This window comes from Delphinus delphis, chromosome 5 (assembly GCF_949987515.2).
Source record: "Delphinus delphis chromosome 5, mDelDel1.2, whole genome shotgun sequence".
In the NCBI taxonomy this organism is placed as follows: domain Eukaryota; kingdom Metazoa; phylum Chordata; class Mammalia; order Artiodactyla; family Delphinidae; genus Delphinus; species Delphinus delphis.
The window spans coordinates 111683722-111706259 of NC_082687.1; the positions used below are offsets into that span (position 1 = coordinate 111683722).

At 36.2% G+C, this 22538-nt stretch overlaps 2 protein-coding genes across 4 annotated transcripts in view; one reads left to right on the forward strand and one right to left on the reverse strand.

The window, feature by feature from the left end:
• The window catches only part of ZGRF1 (zinc finger GRF-type containing 1), a 71113-nt gene extending 70133 nt beyond the window's left edge, over nucleotides 1-980 (reverse strand). Inside the window, exon 1 of the mRNA XM_060011839.1 lies at nucleotides 861-980. The gene's annotated coding sequence lies outside the window, so the exon portion shown is untranslated. The remainder of the gene's footprint in view (nucleotides 1-860) is intronic.
• Nucleotides 981-1239: 259 nt separating this feature from the next.
• Nucleotides 1240-20950, forward strand: LARP7 (La ribonucleoprotein 7, transcriptional regulator). 3 transcript variants are annotated; one of them, XM_060012910.1, is made up of 13 exons: nucleotides 1240-1379; nucleotides 7429-7636; nucleotides 8121-8221; nucleotides 8294-8377; nucleotides 8511-8675; nucleotides 8754-8847; nucleotides 8927-9268; nucleotides 9347-9491; nucleotides 11382-11533; nucleotides 12320-12438; nucleotides 15804-15963; nucleotides 16211-16302; nucleotides 20231-20949. In XM_060012910.1, exons 2-13 carry the CDS (start codon nucleotides 7438-7440, stop codon nucleotides 20309-20311), a joined length of 1734 nt encoding a protein of 577 aa, XP_059868893.1. In that variant the 5' UTR covers nucleotides 1240-1379; nucleotides 7429-7437; the 3' UTR covers nucleotides 20312-20949. The 3 variants fall into 3 exon arrangements, with proteins under 3 accessions (XP_059868893.1, XP_059868892.1, XP_059868890.1); XM_060012909.1 differs by having other exon boundaries at nucleotides 8924-9268; nucleotides 20231-20944; XM_060012907.1 differs by having other exon boundaries at nucleotides 8121-8377; nucleotides 8924-9268; nucleotides 20231-20950.
• Nucleotides 20951-22538: the final 1588 nt, after the last annotated feature.

Below are 22538 nucleotides of genomic sequence, written 5' to 3' on the forward strand. Positions count from 1 at the left end.
TTTCCCATTGTTTTCCTAAATTAGAAATATTACTTGTTTAAAATTTAAAAGGAACTGAGGAGGTCCAAACTCATATATGTGGTAAGTTAGTTTATAGGACTAGACATCGAAAAAAAAAAGACTAACTGGCTCTTAAAATATTTAGAAGAAGCCCTAATTCCCACATTCAAAGGTGAGTCAACACCCCTTTCTTACCATTAAACAGGAAAAACGTTTTTAGCGAAAAGCATCATATATTTCAGTGAGGTGCAAAGATAAAAAGCTTTCTGAAAGTATTCATCTATCCATATCTCTAAAACAATTCAAGTGTTGACCCACCTCTAGTGGGTGAAAGCTTAATGTGCAAATGAGTTTTTGGCATGGAGACCCTAGATGTTCTGTGATACTTAAGTACAGAAATATATACATATCTTCACACATACATTATTGTGCTGCGTTATAGATTTATGTATAAAATTCTGTGTTATCACTAAAATGAGATGTTTTCTGTTAAGTACGACGAGATGTTTTTGGTCCTTTTGTTTTGGAACAAGCAGGATCTTTCGAATCCCTAAATGATTCACAGATTTAAGAGTCACGAACCCGATAGCTTATTAAGAAAGCATCCAGTCCAGATAACCAAAAGAAGCTCCCATTTCATTTGCCAAAGTTTAATTACCATGATCCTGTGTAACCAAATGACAGTGGAGAATTGACCCTTTGTCAGTCCCAAAAACAAAGAGCAAAACCATCTCTGGTTCTCACACGTATGTGGGAACTGCAAAGCAAGGGCTGGGAAAGGCGGTGAAGAGGAGACACCAGTTCTTACAAGTTGTCCGAGAACCCTGTGATCCAATCCTGGTTCCACAGGGCTTCCTTACCGGTCCGCTTCTGGCGGAGCAAATTCCTTCGTCCAGTCGCGCCAAAATCAGTGACACCACCTCTCGCTCAAAACTCCAGCCTAATCCTCCTTACTCCCCGGAAACCCCGTGAAACAGCTCACTTCACCCATCTATTGCACAAAACCCATTTTCGAACGTCTCCCGCGAAAACCCGTGACGTCATCCGCTCGCGACCACACCAGATCAAGCTCCAATATTTAGCCCGCCCACCACCGCCCCGGCGAGAACCGCCGTTTTCAAACCGCCAATCAAATTCTTCATCGTCTGCGAGCCTCCGCAGCGGCCGCCTTCTCCGATGCCCCGCCCCGCACGCTGAGGCAGCCCACGCCTGTGACGTAAACGACAGACGCACAGTCGCTGGGCCTGTCTTTTCCGAGGCGTACGGAAGAACGGTGTCGCTCCTCCTATGACGCGAAAACAACTACGACTTTAAGGATCGGGAGACGCGAAGGACTGAAGGACGCAGTCTCTGGCCCTGTATTTTGGGAATTGGACGGAGTAAGTTCTAAGTGGACTATAGGGTCGCCCAGGTTAGGTGAGGTCTGAATTTCTGTCAGTCCTTTTTTATGCAGCCCATTCTATCATCTGTCCTCACCCCGCCCCCTCCCATCAACCATCAGTTTGCTCGTCGTAGTGCTCTGTGCGCACGCGCAAAAGTCCTCCGGCAGCCCTTGTAGTTCCCAATTTTCAGTGATTGGGGGCGCGTGTTGTCCGGTGTTGGAAGGTTCGGGGCCGTCCAGCGTTTGGCGGCGTCCGTGCGGAAGCACGGGTACCGAGAGAGGCAGTAGTCAAAAGTGAAATTGCTTTACTTCACAGGTTCGAGTTTTGCTGGCTAAAAGATACCGAATGTGAGGACTTGTATTTTAAAATTAAGTCATTTTCTTTCTCAGAACTTTAGTCCTTGTCATTCAGAGAGCTGAAAATCCAGTTATGGAAGGAACAAATAATAAGCGTTAAATAGTGTACCGAGTACGTTAATAGACTTACTTAAGAGAAAACAGATGAGGAGGCAGTTGATTACGGGAGACGTGGTAGTGGAAGGCTAGAAAGAGTAAGATACCATTTAACCTGGGCCTTGAAAATTGTATAGAAGTTTATAAGGCAAGGAAGACGAGAAGACTCATTTAAAGCGAAGGCCCAAGAGACAAAGTTTTTGGGTACTGCTGAATAGTCAGCTGTGACTAGAACAATGGTTCTTAACCTTTTGGGCACACCATTTCCTTTTAAAACATGATTTTAAAGCTGTGGATGAGCCTCCCAGGAAAATGCATGTACATGTGAAAACATTTTGCTACAACTTTTTCTAAGAAAAATTGTGGAAGACGTTGAAATGGCCCATTTTATATATATATATATATATATATATATTCACACACACATATATGTGGTGTCTTGTCTAGCTCACTGTTCAAGGTTATCTCTGCCTTTCATCGTCATTGAGGTATTTTACAATTGTGTAAGTTGTAGAAAACAATAATGGAAATCAGTCTTGCAATTATTGCCTTGATTAGTATTGCAATCTATTTTAACAAATTCATTTCAACATTCCTGATTGCTTGTACTTGTGCATGTCTAATTTTTGAGTTCTCCTTTGAAAAGGAGTTTTTGAGTAATTCCTTTTAACCAGGAGTTAAAAACTCCTGGTTTTTAACACTTGGCTAGTTCCCTGGTTAATTGCTTAAATAAAATCTTTGACATGTGATCATTTTATATATGTAGAAGAGTCATGATTTCACCTTTTCTTTAAAATTTATCTTTTGAAAATTTCATGGGATTCACAAGAATTCTTGAAATCCCTCGCAAATTCCATGGGCTTCAGATTAAGGATTTCTGAGTCAGAACATAGAGCACATGGTAACAGGTTGCAAGAAGGTCTACTGAGAGGTAGGCAGTGTGGGAGTCAAGCATACCTGAGCTTACTTACCCAGCTAGCTTTAGCCAAGTCACTTAATCTTTGAGCCTTTGTAAAAAGAAGTTAAAAGAACCTAGAGGGATTATGAGGATTTAGAACAACGTATGTAAAGTAACTACATTGTTACACGGTAACTTTTATTTGTTTAAAGCCCATGAAACCAGTTCATTCATTTAACAATTTTTTAAAACCACAGATTATGTTACTAGAAGGTGCTGAGGAGTTTCTAATGTTGGAAGTTTTAATGTCAGAGTCAGAAAATTAGATCTGTGTTTTAGACAAGTTACACAGCTTCTGTGAAGGATGGATGACTTCTAGAACAATTTATAAACTAGTTCCATACTGTTGTGACAGTAGTTGTGGAAAACAGTGGATGGAGATAAGAGCCATTCCAAAGGTTGAATTGATAGTACTTAATAACAGATTGGTAAATGATAAAATGATAATAAATAATAATGCTTACATATTATTGAGTGTGTGCTATATAGCAGCAATGGGAAATGGTTTATTTATTTTGATTAATTCTTACAACTCTATTATGCAGGTATAATTTTTATTCACATTTTATAGACCATAGAAAGATGAGGTAACTTGCTCAAAATCCATACAGCTAGTAAATAGCTTGCTTGGTTAACTAAGTGGAATATGTCATCCTTAAATAAAATGAGGATGGTGAGAAGAACAGTCATGGGTAAGAAAGATAATAAGTTTGATTTGGAATATATGGAATGACAACACACATATTTGTTATCATAGGACATTGAGAAAGTAAACTATGAAGATCAAAATTGTAACAAAAATACTGCCATGTAACTTCCTGATCTTCTGCAACCATTGTGTAGGGAAGCTAACTTGTACCATAGCTTGTTATTTCCTGTTTAATTCATGTCTTCCCCTAAAGTGAAGGTATATTTGATTATCTATAGAATATATTTTTAAGATTAAAATTTGCAGATGAGTGTTATTCACACTAGGCAAGATTTTCTGAACTTAATTCTCCAAGCCACAAAAAATTCTTTAGGAGAAGGAAAGAAGGAGAGTATCTGGGCTGAGATATGAGAATGATGGGAAAAGTCTGATTTCTGGGAGAATTGTGACTTTCTGTGTTTATGCAGTTCTGTCCGCTATTTCCTTAGATGGTGGCTTTGACGATGCAAAGAAGTGGAGAGCTGGTAGTCTGCCCTCTATAATTTGTAGTTTTTTCAGAAGGAAAGTTAGCGTGGACCCTGCTGTAGTGACAGTCATACCCTACATTTGACCCCCTAACAAAATAACTTGAAATGCTTAACACTTTACAGTTTATTAGATCCTTTTAGATATATTATTTAGCTATTCAACAAATGCTGAGGTTGTGATCAAACTGAAGTCTCTACCTTCATAGTGTTTTATTCTAGTGAGGCAGACAGGCAATAGAATTATAATTCCAGTTAGGGATAAGAGGATACAAGTGTAGAAAGTGGTGACTAAGGGGGCGGGTAGGGTTAAGGTTGGCTGGGAGGGGATATTTTAGATTGGGTGAAAGAGAAAGCCTCTTTGAGAAAGTGACATTTGCAGAGACCTGAATGAACAAGGAAGTAATCCCTGCAGGTGTGGCAGGGAAGCTAGAGAGCAGCAGGAACCTTGAGATGGGAATGGCCTTAGCTTGTTTAAAAAGGAACAAAAAGATGGTATGTTGTGGTTGGAATGAGCACCCTGGAAGAAGTTGCGAGTGATGAAGTTAGAGCGAGATCCCCAGGCCAGATGGAATAGGGCCTGTAGGCCACAGTAAGGATTTTGGATTCTATTCGGAGTGTGATAAGAAACGTGTGGAGGATTTTGTTCAAGAGATTGACATTTTATGTACATATTTAAATGATTATTCCAGCTGCTATCTGGAAAATTGATGATAATGGAAGAAGAGTAGAAGCAAGCAAATGTTAGGATGTGTTTGCAGAAGTTCAGGCAAGACACCGTGATAGCTTGGAACAGGTGGTTGTGATGGAAGAAATGAGAAACATTCATATTCAGTATGTATTTCGAAAAGGTAGAGCTAACAGAAATGCTAATGAATTGGCTATGGGGTGTGAGGAAAGAAGAATTAAGAATTTCAGTGTTTTTGCCCTCTCAGCAATTTTGTCACTGGTGTTTTCTGAGGTGGGGAAAACTAGGCAAAAAATAGGTTTGTTAAAATTAGAGAGTTCAATTTCTGCCAATTTAAGCTTGAGATACGCAAGAAATAAACAAGTGAAGAGGTCAAATGGACAGTTCCATGTTGGAATGGGGAGCTAATGGGAAAAGTCAGGGAAAAGATAGATTTGTGAAACATCAGCATAGAGCCAAGGAGCTTCAAGCCAGACACCCTCTGAAAGGAGGTCTGTGTAGATAAGAAGGGGGCTCAGGACTGAATGCAATCCTAGGCAGCATGTAAAGGTAGAGTGGAGTAGGAGGGTCCGGAAAAGGAAATTGAGAAGAATGCTCCTGGAAGCTAAAGGAAGAAAACGTTTTCAGTGAGGGAGTTACCGACTGCGGATGCTGCTGAGAGGTCCGGTAGACAGCGGAGATAATTGTTTTCAGTTTCATTAGAAAGGTGGAAAGGAAAGCCTGACAGGATGGGTTGGAGTGGGAGTGCGAGGTGAGGACTGTGGTTATGCAGCACTGAATGACACCTGATTGTCTTTCTAATGATTAATTCTGACATATTCCTCCTTTTTTTTTTTTTTTTGCGTTACGAGGGCCTTTCACTGTTGTGGCCTCTCCCGTTGCGGCTCCGGACGCTCAGGCTCAGCGGCCCTGGCTCACAGGCCCAGCCGCTCCACAGCATGTGGGATCCTCCCGGACCAGGGCACAAACCTGTGTCCCCTGCATCGGCAGGCGGACTCTCAACCACTGCGCCACCAGGGAAGCCCCATATTCCTCCATTTTATGAGTTATGCTAGCATCATCTAAATAAATACTTCATTACTTGTATATTTAAAAACTTGGTGCTTAGCCAATCAGCGGAAGCCTATTTTAAAAATACCAGAATACTCTTCTATTGACTTTGGTCAATAGAACCAAAGTCAAAAAGCCTATTTTAAAAATACCAGAATACTCTTCTATTGACTTTGGCATATTTAGTTGGAGATTGAAGTGAAATGCATTAATGGCTTTGTACCCTCTTACCGGATGTCACTTTGAAACACTATTTCTGGTACTGTCTGCAACATCACTGCTGCAGTGACAGATTCTAGCTGACAGTCAGACTCAGGAGACACAAATAGGCTTTAATCTAATACTGTGTTTACTGAGCTTTAAAGGATACAAGGCAGAAGATACAGTGGAAACAGAATCTTCATCTCATCTGGAGTCCTAGCCCCAGCATTTACTCAAATCCACTGCTTCCCCTGCCCCCAGCCCTGCCATCTACAGTAGACAAGTATGGCTTCCACAGATAAAGGCAAACGGTGTTTTGGGTCACCTTGATATGTAAAAGCTTTAGCCCTTTTGCCCACCAATCTACTGTGTCATTCTGGTCACAACCTTAAGGGCTGCATATCAGCTAACAGCAGCGCCCAACCCAGTGCGACAGAGGAGACAGATGACTCTCCCCATTTGTCTTAATGCTCCTGTTTCCAAAAAACCATGTTATGGGAGACCGAGATTATTCTTAGGCAAGGCTGCATCACCCCAGGCCTCATGTTAAGCCTTTGCTCATCTACTCATTTTTGTGTGCATACCTTTAGTGATTCAACTAAGATGACACAATTCATTCAACAAATTTTTGAATGAGTACTGTGTACCAGGGACTGGGGATTCACCAGTAAGCAAGAGACAAAAATCTGATTTCATCAATCTTACATTCTAGGAAGGATAAAGAATAAACAAATGTATAGTAATAGGGTTATGGGAGATCTCACTGAGGTGACATTTGAACAAGACTTAAGCAAGTGAGGAAGCAAGCCATGTTATCTAGGGGATAATTTTAGAAAGAATAGCAAGATTCAAAAATCCCTCAGTTCAGTTTGCCAGCTGAGTTGTAGCTACAGCTAGAAAAGCAGCTGGAGCTGCTGGAGCGGAGGGAGCAAAGAAGCATGCACAGTGACTTGAGGAATGAGGGGGTTGAAAGTTGCTGACCAAGAAATAAACACTGGGACAGGAAGGTCACCTGGAAAAGAGATGGTGGATTCTGTGACTTATCAGTTGAATTCTGCTTCTAGTAAACAAATTAACATTTTTAAAAATCAAGAATCAATTTTTATTTCATTAGAAGTTGTATTTTAAAATGCAAATAACTTTTTTGAGGTTTTTCAAAATGTTTCAGTTCCTAATGATATACTTTGAGATATAAATGTAGACATAAATTATACTAGGATAATCTGGTTCTGCAGTTTAAGACATAAAATCCTGAAGCTGTGCTCCATAACATAGGAGGTAAATTATTTTTAAAGTAAAAACAAGGCCAAATGAGAAGTGAACGAGAAAGAACTAAAAAAAAAAAAACCACTCAAGAAGACCAATGAAAGTTTCCTCAGCTGATGGTGAAAAATGAAGTGTTCCCCTGAAGTTTGTTCTCTGGCAGTCAAATTTGAGTCCATTTCCCTTCAGTCAAAGGCTAAACTAAACATTTTTTCCGTATTACTAATTACTTGTACTGAGTTGATATTTACCTTTTCCCAGTTGACAGGAATGGAAACTGGAAGTGGAAATCAAGAAAAAGCACTGGAAGAGGAAAGCACTGAAAAGAAAAAAGTAGAAAAAAAGAAAAGGTCTCGGGTAAAACAGGTGCTTGCAGATATTGCAAAGCAGGTGGACTTCTGGTTTGGAGATGCAAATCTTCACAAGGATAGATTTCTTCGAGAGCAGATAGAAAAATCTAGAGATGGATGTAAGTTTGCTTCAGTGTATAATTGAACTAGTTTTAAGAGGTGTATCTACTTCTAAGATAGTGTATGTAATTCTATAATGTAGTGTATATATAACATCAACTCCACTACGCTTGTGTAATGTGTATAATTTTACGAGAACTATTGTAGGCCACTTTTTATATAGCCTTTATATTTTTACAGTTAAAGACTCACTAGGCCTCTAGATGTGCAGGATTCAGACAGAAAGGCATTTTACCTAGTCTACATTTCAAAACACCTTTGACTAGTTTTGAAGGGAAGTTGTATCAATTTTCTGTTATGAATGTATAACTGTGACCAGTAAGGCTGTGTCTAACTTAAGGGGCAGATTTAATTCATCCCAATTACCATTTTATCCTGCTGGTTTATATTTTTAATGTTTTCTTTTTCTTTTTATTTTTAATGTTTATATTTTTAATGTTTTCTTTTTAATTATATTTATTCACTTTAACTTGTTTTCATTAGATGTTGATATATCACTTCTCGTGTCATTCAACAAAATGAAAAAATTGACCACTGATGGAAAGTTAATAGCCAGAGCACTGAAAAATTCAGCTGTTGTAGAGGTAAGAATTGTTACAACTTATTATGTCACATTATATTGTATTAGTGTATTAACCTTATTTACTGTTTTAAAGCTGGATTTAGAAGGCACCAGAATCAGGAGAAAAAAGCCTCTGGGTGAAAGACCAAAGGATGAGGATGAGCGGACTGTGTATGTGGTGAGCCATTTTTCTGGAAAAGCTCAGAAGTGTTGTCCCCAAAAAAACAACAGAAACATTTTAATATTCAGTTAAGTAAAACTTTATTTTAAGATTTAACATTTTATTTAATATTGCTTCTAATTTATCATAGGAATTACTTCCCAAAAATGTTAATCACAGCTGGATTGAAAGAGTATTTGGGAAATGTGGCAATGTTGTTTATATAAGTATACCACATTATAAGTCTACTGGAGATCCAAAGGGATTTGCCTTTGTGGAATTTGAGACAAAAGAACAAGCAGCAAAAGCTATTGAGGTAGGTCCAGAACCTAAAACAAAGGAAAAGAAAATAACCAACTGTTTTAAATAGTAACAAAATTTTATTTCATTTCAGTTTCTTAATAACCCACCAGAGGAAGCACCAAGAAAACCTGGTGTATTTCCCAAGACAGTGAAAAACAAGCCCATTCCTGCCCTTAGAGTAGCTGGTGAGTTATTAAATATTTTTAAAGTAGATGTAGTTGAAGTAAAATAATAAATAATAAAAAGATAAAATTGTTACAGAAGAAAAGAAAAAGAAAAAGAAGAAGAAAGGCCGAATGAAGAAAGAAGACAGTATCCAGACCAAAGAGTCAAATATGGACCCAAGCAAGGAAAGCGTCTGTAAAAAAAGATCGAGGACCACATCTGAGGGCTCTGAAGTAGAGGTTACTGAAGCCCAAAAGCCACCCACAAAGAAGAAGAAAAAACGAGAAAGAACTGAAGTATCCAGCTTACCTTTAGGCAAAACAGGGAAGAGAAAGAGAAGTAGCTCTGAAGATGCAGATTACCTAACTCCCAAATCAAAACTTAAAAAAGTGGCTCAGAAAGACATTAAAAAAGCTTCAGAAGTTTGTAAAGAAAACAAAGGTATTTCTAACTTTAAGCTTACGATTAGATAAATAAGGTTCTTTTTTTCTTAACTCACGACTTTATTTTTTAATTTAGAATTAGAAGTCTCTACTGAAGAGGAAAAAGACACTGGAGATATAAAAGATGGATCCCTCTTGAAAGCAAAAAGAAAGCATAAGAAAAAACATAAAGAGAGGCATAAAATGGGAGAAGAGGTTATACCATTACGAGTACTATCAAAGTAAGTCAGCGGTACAAATTATATTGTTGGCATTTGACACACTCCATCACCATTGCTAAAGTGCAATTCCAATTTGTATTGAACAGAGTTGCATATTAGCAACAGTAATGGCCTGAAGCCATGATCTGCAGACAAGTTGCTTTAACACGATTGGGGTTTAAAAAGGAACCACCACACTAAAACATGGAAGCACTTATTTTTTATCAAGTCACAGCAAGTGCCTCCATGTTAAAGTAGAGGGTGTTCCTTAATAGATTTAGAAGCACAGCTTTAATGTATCATAGACCGGCCATTCAGTTAAGTACTCCTGAAGTTTTCTTGAAGTTAAAATGAAAAAGGAAGACTTACCATCACTAAAACATGGAAGCACTTACTTTTTTAGTTTCAAAGCAAGTACATCCACGTTTAAGTGGTGGGGAGCCCAGTCTTGGGAAGAAAAATAAAAATCATGAATGTCCTTTGACCTGTAAAGGAAATTTAGAAAATAATCTTGGATCAGAACAAACGCGTCAGTTTGGACCTGTCCGACAGAGATATATGAAGTTAAATTAAGTAAAATTTCATTGTAAGGATTATATATTTTTATCCTTTATTCAAAATTTAACAAGCAATGCTGTATTTTCATTATTTTATTTTCAGAGCTTCACTAGTAGCCAGTTTCAACAGTTTAATCCTATAAAAATAGATCTGAATCCTTGAAAGTGTCGGTTTGGGGACACCTCCACTGAAACATGGAAGCACTTACTTTTGTTTTACACAGCAGGTACCCCCATGTTAAAGCAAAGGGGATCCCCTTGGCTTCTGTAAATTAGAAAGGTTGCCATCTCGAATCCGGAGGCATAATTTGGATTCACTTCTACTAAAACATGGAAGCACTTACTATTTTAAAAGTCACAGAAAGTACTTCCATGTTAAAGTTAAAGGGAGTCCATCTACTCAAGGGGTGAGAGATAAGTAGAAGAAAGCAAATGGCATACCTTTTAGAAGAGAGTTTTTCTTAACCTTCCTGGATTACTTTCCAAAGAATCCAGTTTTCCTCTTGGAGGGTTAAAAGGCAAGGACTTTGGGTACTTCTATTTATACTATTCTTAACTCCTGAATTCCTTTTGCCTTTTTATCTCAGAGAATCATTACAAGAGCCCTTTGTTATTCTAATGTATCAGCTCTCAGGGAATGTATGGTCCTGGGTGGGTCTGGATACTTTTTTTTTTTTTGAAGTATACAGATGTCAATGTTAACAGCTAAAACCATTACCACAGATATTCTCCTCTTTAAAAAAAAAAAAAAAAAAATCCCCTATCTGCTTGTTTGATGGCATAGATTAGGGTAACAATGAGTACTCCTGCAGAGCCAGGCGAGGCATTGTGTTTCTATCTGGAGGAGCTCTAGCTGTTTGAAGAAACATCTTACACGTTAAATGTATGTAAATAAATAAATTGCTTCCATGGGGTGTTTTTTTCTTCTTAGAAATTCCTTTTGACTCAAGTAAATACTAAGGAATGTTGTCTCTCAAATTGGAAGCAGTTTAACAAATCTTTAAATTTTAATTTCTCATTTTTTCCCCAAAGTTGACTGACTTTTCTAGTAAATGTTACTAGTTAATTAATTCAATACTTTTAGTTTCATCAATTCAGATATTTGAAACATACTCAAGAATTGAATCATCAAATATAAAACATTTAATCTGAATGTTGGGGCAAAGGGAACTCCCCTTTGTTTGTTTGCCAGATGGACTTAGAACTCAGGAAATAATTTGAGTGTAAGTATTTAAAGAAAGAAAGGTTGGGAGGAGGAGTGATTGTAAGTCACTGAATGTCTGTATTAGATACTTACTTTTTATTTAATGATCTATTATCACTATTTTAAAACTACAGTGTTTTTTCATTATAGGACCCAATGGCTGGATTTGAAAAAAGAGTATTTAGCACTGCAAAAAGCTAGCATGGCTTCTTTAAAAAAAACAATATCCCAAATAAAATTAGAGTCAGAAATGGAAACAAACCATGGAGTACCTACTAAGTCCGAAATGAAAAATGAAAAAAGTAAGCATCACTGTGATAGTTTTTGTATCATTATATTGTACTCACACTAAATGTACTTTCTGAGTTATTATATGATAAACTTTAGTTTTAAAAACTTGATTATACAATGCTTGTTATTAGAAAAATTACTGATTTGTCAAGTTGTCCTGACGTGATTTATTCTTAACATAAGAATATTTGAAGGGTTCATTTTAAACAATCTTTTTTAATCATATAAGTTTTCTCTACAGTTTTCATTATTAATCAAATTTAGTAATGAGTGCCTAGTTTGAGTTGAGCAGGTTTATAGAAACAAAGATGATAATTTCTCACCTGACATGTTACTCCTTGGTATTAACCACAAGCAGGAACAAATTAAAACAAGATTTTTGTGAAATCTTCAATATTAGGATATATTTTAAATTCCTGTAAGTTGAAAATATAAATTTCACATTTGAATTGTAATTTATATACAATATTCTTATATATTATCCTATGCCTGTTTATTTCTTCACTTAGTAAAGCACTTTGTTACTTGGTTCATTGTAAAGGAGCTTTTTTTTTATTAAGGTTTTACAGGTGCTCTTCTAATGGTAAAAGTTTGCATTTACAATAATAAAGGTTTTTGTATTTTACTTCATGCTGATCTGCAATAAATAGTATAACTTACAACATGATGACTTTATGAGTAAATTTAATTATTTAAATCAGGCTGAGAAATCATTATTGTTATTCTAAAGTGGGCCTCCTAAGGGTTAAATTATTAAGTGTAAGAGATTTATTTCTGGTCTTCTTCTTTTCAAACAGCAGACAGTGAAGAGGGTAGTCCCCAGGAGAAGGTTAATGCAGCAGGACCACAGTTTGTGAGTGGTGTGATTGTGAAGATCATTAGCGCTGAGCCTTTACCTGGCAGGAAACAAGTCAGGGTAATGCTTTTGTATCCCCAGGATAGTTGTTTCTCTTTCCTCTAAAAAACTCCCCCATGTGAAGGTGTTTTGAATGTGGAAAATGAAGCAAATCAAATTAGAATTTGTTCTCTTGTGATAAACTGATTACTGGTTTTGATTCCATAATAACCCTTAAGTTTGACTTGAAGCAAATTCTAAAGACTGAAATTCCTCACTGGATCAAATTTACAGTGAATATAGTTTAATCCATTTATAGGAAAAGAGCAATTTGTACTTATTTTTATTGGTGCCCTTAATGGTGGTTGTATAGTTGGATAAGGAAACCATACTATAGTTATTATAACTAATAGGGTAGATAAAGTAAAATGTTTTCCAGTATTCATTTTTTAGGGGACTTCCTCTATTTTCAGAAAAACCTAGAGAAACTAGATTTTAGGAAAATACTTAGTGCTAAAACTTTTTTAAATATTTAATCAACATTAGAGTTGGTTTGAAATAATTTTTAAAATAAAATTGTAATTATCTGCCGTTGTCTGGTTTGGAGCAAACTAGAGAATTTGTAATTTGTTTTCATTAGAGCTCTTAGCTTTCAATAGATTCCTAAAAGATTTTGTGACTTAAAACAAGTCAGAACGATTTCGGAATAAAAGGGATAATATGCATATTTTTCACTTACCATGGGCTTAGTTTATTTTTGTCTGTTAATGAATCCTCTTGGGAATAGAAATTTTTTTTCCTGAAAGGCACGGGTTTTTTTGGAGAAAAGAGCCTTTAAATTTTTTATTTTTAAAAATTTTTGGTATTTTTAATCCATGCTGATTATTTTAAAAATTTGAAACAATTACAGAAAAGTGTGAACTATTTTCCAAAGCTCCAAAACTTTTACATGCATATGCAAATAAATCTTTATTTCTACACAATTTACACTTTAAATTGCTATTCATATGGTACTAGTCTTCTTTTTTCACTTTATAAAGTTATCTTTTACAGCATTTTGTACCAGCACAACAATATTCCTTTCTTATTCACATATTCCTTTGAGTGGGAGTACCATATTTTATTTACTTTTAAACCTTGTCACCCATTTAGGTAAGACGCTTTCTTTTTAAACTATATAACATGTTCTGTAACGTAGCAAATATATTTAAAATTCTTATACTGACATCAGCACCATGTAGTATATTGTTTTGCTTTTGCATAGACTCTTAGCAGTCACATTTTTTGACTCGCATAACCATTAAGGTTGCTCATTGTAACCATCTGTAAGCACTCTTCATCTGAAACCCTATCCCCTAAAATCCTGTAGCTGTCACTAACACAAAATTTAGATTCTCATTACAGTATTAAACCTGGTCAATCCCAAATTGGTATTACCAGCTTGCATTTCAAGTTTGGTCACAGTATAGACTTTCAAATAAGAAGGATAAAAAATTGAGGATGTAAACGCTGCTGTGGTTAGTCAGATTGAAAAAGATTTAACAGAAAAATTACACAAAGTTTGTTATTTGGAATGACTGACATAGGTTTAATTATATTTATCAAATAGCTTTTATTATCTAAATGGTAATTATGTCAATTATAGATTCTTCATTTATGATCACCAAAATCGTAAAATAACTGCATTAACCAAGTTAGTAATTACTTACATTTTGCTGGAACAAAAACTGAGCTACGATTGTTACTGCTGTCTGTGACTTGCCCATGTGATTACCAGGTTAATTTGTCATTCTAAGAAGGGTTTTAAATCCGGAGATTAGCCTGACATTATAATGGATATTTAGTAAATATCTTTTGAATTGTAGTAATCTAATCTGTCTGGTAAATCAATTATAAAACTCTAGCTACTACCAATGAACACATTAAAATTTCATCACTTCATACCATAGTTTCTTGCTTTGTGTCTAAATTTAATATTGAATAGATAGAGAAATGGGAAGAATTAGCAGGTATATTTCTCTCCAGTTCTCTTAATTTTTTTTTCATTGAATTAGCATACATTTATTAAGAGCCTATTTTGTGATAGGCAGTGTTTTAAGTGTTGGTATGAATTAAGATATAGTCCCTGGCTTGTACATAAGCACAGGTTTTTACTACTTTATAAACTTTTCTTATGAAAAAATATTTCCAGGTATTGCTCAGTTCTTTTTGTAATTCATACTTTAAAAATCCAATGTCTAAAAGTAATCTAGGGAATTCTCTGGCAGTTCACTAGTTAGGACTCTGCGCTCTCACTGCTGAGGGCCCGGGTTCAATCCCTAGTCGGGGAACTAAGATCCCACAAGCTGCATGGCGGGGCCAAAGAAAATAATAAATGTTTTAAAATAAATAAATAAAAGTAATCTAAATTAGTTGTGCCTTGAAATTTTGGGTTAAAACTAAAGGAGGTGAGGTGGGTAAGGCTTTTTTCCCCCAGTTGGGAACCTTCAGTTATTTCTTTAGCTTTATGAATGGAAGTTGATGAATTAAGAATTAGTGTAACATTCCTGCATAATTGCATTGCGTACACTCTAGAACCTGCTGTGAAAAAAAAAAAAGACTAGGAATGCAGGAATCTTGTTAATTTGCCCTCACAGCAGGCCGTATAGGTAAAACTTTTCCTTGCTGTGTGACTCAACTTGTTTAGAAGAGGTTGCTTAGGTGTTTTTATCAGAGAATAAAAGCTCTTGAGCTATCTGTATTCCCATAGACTACTTGGGAACTACTTTGTATGTTCCTTGAAATGTTTTTCACAAGTGGTTATAAAAAGGTTACATATATTTTAAGTCATAAGTGTTTTGGTACAGGTAAGTGCAAACACACCTTCCTTCATCCCTTTTCGATTTTGTTTGTTTTTAATTTTACTCTTTAACTACACCCAGACTTGGAAACCTTCTTCTGAATTTGGAGTTGTATTTGTACATTCCGCTCTACAAATCTCTTTTCCTTATGCAATATTCCCATGCCAGTTAAGATTTTAAGGATGCTGTTGAAGGAAGGAAAGTTATTATTAGAGTTGATGTTAAATTGGTTCTCAGCTTTGTCCAAGTCACTTTTTAAGAGCATTCGTTTTGGGGGCTTTTTTTCTTTCTCGTTTTCTGTTTTTTTGTGGTTTTTTTTTTGGTTTTTGGCCGCACTGTGTGGCTTATGGGATCTTAGCTCTCCAACCAGGGATTGAACCTGGGCCCTCAGCAGAGAGAGCACAGAGTCCTAACCACCGGACCTCCAGGAAATTCCCCATTTGTATATATTTAGAAGAAATGTTTGATATAGGATAGTTTCTCCTCATTTTAAATGACATATGGCTCAATTTTATAATAGATTCTAGTACAGCCATTGGAATAATTTTAAAATTATATTGAAACATTTTTATTATTTACTTTAAGCCTTTCTAAACTCTAACGCAGGATACTTTGGCAGTAATCTCAGAAGTTGTTTATGTTGATTTGCTGGAAGGAGATACAGAATGCCATGCTAGATTTAAAACTCCTGACGATGCTCAAGCGGTAATAAATGCATATACGGAAATTAAAAAGAAACACTGCTGGAAACTAGAGATTCTTTCTGGTAAAACTTTATAGAACATTCTTTTTCAACAATTCTTATTGTGGGGTGATTGTTCTATAATTTCTGAGTTTGGCTAATGAAACTACGTTGTTGGGTTTTTTTGGTACTATAATATGCATAAAGTAGCATTAATAAAATGAGACTATTCCGGTTCGGTTGTTGACAATATAAAGCCTTGAATATGTTTCTTCATCTGTATCCTTATGATCAGCATTTTCGTGGGGTTTTTTGTTCTGTTTTTTTTAAGGTGACCATGAACAGAGGTATTGGCAGAAGATTTTGGTAGATAGGCAGGCCAAACTTAATCAGCCTCGTGAAAAGAAAAGAGGCACTGAGAAGGTAATCAATGCATTTTTTTTTTTTCTCTAGATTTTGAAATATACGAAATTAGAAATATTTTCCACACAAGGGTATATAAGTTTATCTTTTTTAAAAAAGAAAATAGTGATGTAATTTAAATTTCTGGCTGCTTTCATTTATGGCTTTGTGGTGAATGATTATTTAAAGATTGTCTTAATGGTAAAAAACACAATGTATTTAGATTGTACTTTTTAAAAATATGAGCCTCCACAGATAAGATTGAGAGACTATGCATAACATTCCCTGTAGCAACGGTAAGCTTTATTCCTTTTTCTCTAGGCTAGCTGACAAGTGAAAGAAACAAACTTAAATAAGTACATTAAATAATTTAAAACAAGCCTCTCTTTCAATAATTTTATTTTAAATGACACTAAATTTATCAGATATTTATTGTTGCTAGTAAGCTGTCTAGTTTATTCTTTTAAAACATTATTATACATGTAAAGGTTAGAACATCTTAAAGTGCTTAGAATAAAATAGGGCACATAATAACTGTGTCCTATTATGTGCACATAATAATAGTAATATTACTAGTATAAATTTTTTAATGTATATTGTAAAAATCGGTAAAATACGGAACGATGTACGTACATCCTTTTATGATTGATTAGCACTTGAAAGGTCATACTTCCTATGTTCTAGGTTTGTTGCTTTAGGGTCCTATTTATAAAATTCTTTGTTGTTTATTTTTTAATTGGAAAATTAAGTTTTTTCATCAGCGTTAGATAGCCTAGGATTCATTGGAATTTAAGAAGATTTAGGAGGAGGTTTTCTACTGGTCTTTGTTAATTCTGTGAATGTGGACTAAATTTGCTGAGATGGGGAGGCCTCCCTTCTTAAGGACTCTTTCAGATCCATAAGGTGTTAATTTCAAAGCCTGCTTGAGAGTATTTAAATGTTAATAAAATCATTAGTCCAGAACTGACAACTGAAATGAAATCATTTTGTTAAATAATGCTTATCCTTCTAATTGGTGTGAAATTTCATTTAAATTGTATATATTTTTAAAACTAGAAATCAGAAAGTTTATTTTTCAGAAAGATTCCATCTCCACAAATTAAATTTGAGACAAGGAAATAAACACTGACTTAGGGAATTTTATAAATTGGGTTGGAAAGCAGTGAGTAGTTCTATCATTGGGAGAGTTCTCATTTACCTCTTACACCATCAGGTTTATCATACACATGATTTGTGTGATAAACCTCTGAAAGTATAGACTCCTAGCTAAAGCTATGGATATAACTAGTTTGCTCATTTCATGAAATGAAAAAAAGGTACCACACAGAGAAGCTTCTCAGAGGAGAGGGGGTTAGACCGTAATTTAGTTTACTTCTTTCTTAATTCATTTAATTAATATTTTTGGTGCCAGTTTGTGTTAGCCACTGTTCTAGGAACTGAGTATATAGCTGTGAATAACAAAGTCCCCTTCTTTGTTGAGGCTTAGAGGTAATATATTAATAAGTCAGATGATGACATGTGCTGTACAGAAAACTCAAAAGTATAATGGGATACATGAGATGAGATTGTCTGGGAAGTTCTATCTGCAAAGGTGACAGTAGAGGAGACCTTAGGGAAGTGAGCAAGCAAGTCAGGAAAATTTAGATGCACACGGCTTCCCTGGTGGCGCAGTGGTTGAGAGTCCGCCTGCCGATGCAGGGGACACGGGTTCGTGCCCTGGTGCGGGAAGATCCCACATGCCGCGGAGCAGCTAGGCCCATGAGCCATGGCTGCTGAGCCTGCGCGTCCGGAGCCTGTGCTCCGCAACGGGAGAGGCCACAACAGTGAGAGGCCCATGTACGGCAAAAAAAAAAAAAAAAAAAATGTAGATGCACAGCTTTCCAGTCGGAGGCAACAGAAAGTGCAGAGGCCTTGGGACTTCCTTGGTGGTCCAGTGGTAAAGAATCTGCCTTCCAATGCAGGGTACAAGGGTTTGATCCCTGGTCGGAGAACTAAGATCGCACATGCCATGGGGCAACTAAGCCGGTGTGCCACAACTACTGAGCCCGCCGCCTCAACTAGAGGGCCCGAGTACCACAGACTACAGAGCCCATGCGCTGTGGAGCCTGCATGCCACAACTAGAGAGAAAAAAACCCGCAAGCCACAACTAGAGAGAAGCCCGCGTGCCGCAACTAAGAACTGACACAGCCAAAAATATAAATAAATAAAAATATTTTAAAAAAAAAGAAGAAAGTGCAGAGGTCTTGAAAGGAGATTGTGAGACTAGCTGGAGTATTGGAAGCAAGCATGTTAGTAATGGAAATTAAGTATTTTAGAAAAAATTAGCAGCCAAAAGTATAGCATAAATACCTCACTGACATGCCAGCCTACCGTTTCCACAGTAACATTATACTTGGTCCATAATTGAGTGAAAAAAAAGCACTAAAAAAAATCCTGGTTCTTATTTTCACATTGTGGAGGAGAAGGCTACTGGGGAAACTTTCCTGAGCTCTGGTCAGTTTACACAGAATTAAAAGACAAAAGAATTGGTAGAAATATTTTATTTTCTATGTATGATATTTTTACCCATAAAAATCGAGTACAGAAAAGTTAAATTAAGACCTCTGACAAAAGATCAGTAAGATGAAGGAAAGATCTGCCAAAAGGGGTCTGATTCATTCTACCCAGACCAAATCTTTGTAGTGTACCCTATCGCTTTGAGCACGTTGGTAAAATTAGATAACAGGTACTGGAGACACAGTAAGGCTTTTGTCATTTCTCTTTAGTTTTTAAAACATATTTGAATTTTTTAATGTTTTTTTTTGAATTTTTTAATGTTTTTATCAAAATGTTCTTTCCTTTACAAAGTACTGATAGGTTACATATTAAGCAGGTATAGGTGGAATTCATAAAATCTGTGAAGAGCATATCGGTGTGACAGTTTTAAACACTTACATTTTGACTCACTTCACTGATTAAAAGGCTTTTAGTTTAATCTGAAAGTGATTTCCTGCCAGTGGCCACTTATCACCAGTTTAAATAAACTATTTTAATGAATACTCATTAGAATCTGTGTTTTCAAGAGAATAAAATTTTCATTTCCTCCAAAGCTAAGTAAGATACCTTAAGTTTTTTTATCAAGAAAACTTCTGGAATATAAAGATATTTTAAATGTTCTTCTGCATTCCACATAATTTCATTTGCCTTCTTTAAAATTTTCAAGTATTTATGTAAGAGTGTAATTAATAAGTACTCTTAATAGCAGTTTCTTATTTGGAATATTTTTTAAATTTGTAAGCAAACCTTTGTGTAGCACTCAGCCCAAAATATGCTGTCTCATTCAAATAATATATGAATTTTCAAGCACAATATAATTATTAAAGACCACACATCATTTAAGAAGTGTCTTGATAATTAATACTCAAGCCCAAAGGGCTATAAAACAACAAATGTTGGTCCTTAAGCCTCCTAAAATGTCAAAAAAATTACGAGCATGGAATGTTTTTTTTTTTTTGTAATTTTATATTGTAGCATAATTGATTAACAATGTTGTGTTACTTTCAGGTGTAGAGCAAAGTGATTCAGTTATACATATACATGTATCTATTCTTTTTTCAAATTCTTTTCCCATTTCGTTTATTACAGAATATTGAGGAGTGTTCCCTGTGCTGTATAGTAGGTCCTTGTTGGTGGAATGGTTATTTTTAATTGAAAATTTTTTTAGTAATCTGGAACTAAAATGAGAGGATCTTAGGTAATTCAAAGGTTTAGTATCTATTTAATAAGCCATAATCTAGACACTTCTCTCTGTAACTGATTTGATGTAAGCTTAATTATCTCATTTGTTTTCTTCTTCCCCTTTTTAAGAAGTTGTATTCAAGCTAATAGTTATGAGATTTTTCTAGTCATAATTATCTTTCTCTTTTTACGTATCCAGTACATTCTAATTTCTGATTTCTTTCTCTGTAGTTAATCACCAAAGCCGAAAAGATCAGACTCGAAAAGACTCAACAAGCAAGTAAACACATTAGATTTTCTGAATATGATTGAAAAAAACATTCTGGTTCACCTCTTAAGATTTCACTGGATGCTAGAGCTATTCTTAGGGAATTCTTTTTTTTTTTTTTTTACGGTAGTAATGTGTAATGAATGTTTTTCTAAAACCTACATTTAATTAAAAGAAATAGTTTTGTTCCTTAATTTGTAAACAAGATGTTTGTCCAGAGACAATTACACTGTATACCACAGTTTTTTCATTAAACATTGTATTTGTTGAAATTATCTGATATAAATTAACCTCAAAGTGATTTAGAAAATAAATGTGTTTTGAACATTATATTTTTTTCCAAACATTATCATTAATTTTGCTGTTTTGTATTACAAAAACAATAACATTTTTGCAAAAATAATAGTACTACATAAATAGTTTAGGAAACAATGTTTAACAGAGAACTCTCACTGTAGTTATTATTTTGTAGCTTGCTTTTTCCATTTGAAACATCTTAAATACTTTTTCATGTTGATTTATGCAGAGACGTATATGTTGATATTTCATTCTGCTTATTGCACTTTGCCTATCTGAGCTTCCACTGAACAGACCATATGAACTGTTTCCAATTAAAATGTTAAGTGAGTTTGTTTTCATAAATGAAGCTAATAAACATTTTATTTTGGTTAGACAAAATAAAATGTACCAGATACTGTGAACACAGAAAAAAAAAAATCTAGGAATCAGCCTTAGGCATAACCGAAGTCTGTCATTTTATTCGGGAAAATCACAGAATGGTATGTTGAAGGCCTTCCCAGAACTGAACCTGAAGGGCATGTATGTGACTGGCATGTTAATCTCTCACCAGGTATCAGGAAAGTACTCTGGACAGCCCTGGGGTTCATTTTCTTGGGTTATAAACCCATTTTTAGTTCCATCAGCGTTGTCCAGCAGTGAAGGACTAATTTGGCTGTCCCTTCTATGCATTGTGGGAAGCAAAGGATCAAGAATCTATTCACTCCTATGGGCCAGAAATTTGAGGAAATTGACTGCATCACTGGTTGGGATAGCAACAGCTTATCAGTACCAAAAATAGGTATGCTGGGGCTTCCCTGGTGGCGCAGTGGTTAAGAATCTGCCTGCCAATGCAGGGGACACGGGTTCAAGCCCTGGTCCGGGAAGATCCCACATGCCGTGGAGCAACTAAGCCCATGCGCCACAACTACTGAGTCTGTGCTCTAGAGCCCGCAAGCCACAACTACTGAGCCCACGCACCACAACTGCTGAAGCCTGCGTGCCTGGAGCCTGTGCTCTGCAACAAGAGAAGCCACGACAATGAGAAGCCCACGCATTGCAACGAAGAGTAGCCCCTGTTCGCCGCAACTAGAGAAACCCCGCACGCAGCAACAAAGACCCAACGCAGCCAGAAGTAAAGACAAACAAATAAATTTATTAAAAAAAAAAAAAAGGTATACTGACAGGTTGCCACTGACTCACTAGTTTTTCTCTCCCCATGAAGGAAAGCTAGCATACACACTCGTGAAGGAAAAGAATGATCAATTAATAGTTGCTAAACCCTTTTGTGAGGATTGTGAGTAAATAATGCTCCAGTTGATCTAAAATAATCAAAAGTAGGTGTATGTCTCAAGAATTGAGTTAATCTCAAGGAAGACTGTCATAAGGTGACTTCGAAGAGGTTATCAGATAAAATTTCAAAATTTCTCCTCTTGGCAGTCTTTAAAACAAGAGAAGCAATCATTCAACAAATATCTGTGTTTAGACACTCTTGCCCTCGTGGTGCTTATGTTTCAGCAGTAGATAGAGAAAATAAACAAAAATAAGTAAAAATCACACAGTTGGTTAGATAAGTCCTAGGGACAAAGGGAAAAAGGTGGAGAAGGAGAAAACCCTATTCATTCATTCTTCCATTTATTCTTTTTTTTTTTTTTTTTTTTTTTTTTTTTTGCAGTACGTGGGCTTCTCACTGCTGTGGCCTCTCCCGTCGCGGAGCACAGGCTCCGGACGCGCAGGCTCAGCGGCCATGGCTCACGGGCCCAGCCACTCCGCGGCACGTGGGATCCTCCCGGACCGGGCACGAACCCGCGTCCCCTGCATCGGCAGGCGGACTCCCAACCACTGTGCCACCAGGGAAGCCCTCATTTATTCTATAATTCACTTAATTAAAGGAATACTTATTTAGCCCCTGCTATATATATCAGACACTGACACTATAGACATTAGAGATACAAAGAAGAGGTAAGGAAGGTCCCCTGCCCTTGAGGAATTTAC

Coding starts and splice junctions, on each gene's coding strand:
- LARP7 (XM_060012907.1), top strand. CDS start 7,438: ATGGAAACTGGAAGTGGAAATCAAGAAAAAGCACTGGAAGAGGAAAGC. Junction 8,676..8,753: donor AAGCAGCAAAAGCTATTGAG/GTAGGTCCAGAA, acceptor ATTTCATTTCAG/TTTCTTAATAACCCACCAGA. Junction 15,964..16,210: donor GAAACTAGAGATTCTTTCTG/GTAAAACTTTAT, acceptor GTTTTTTTTAAG/GTGACCATGAACAGAGGTAT.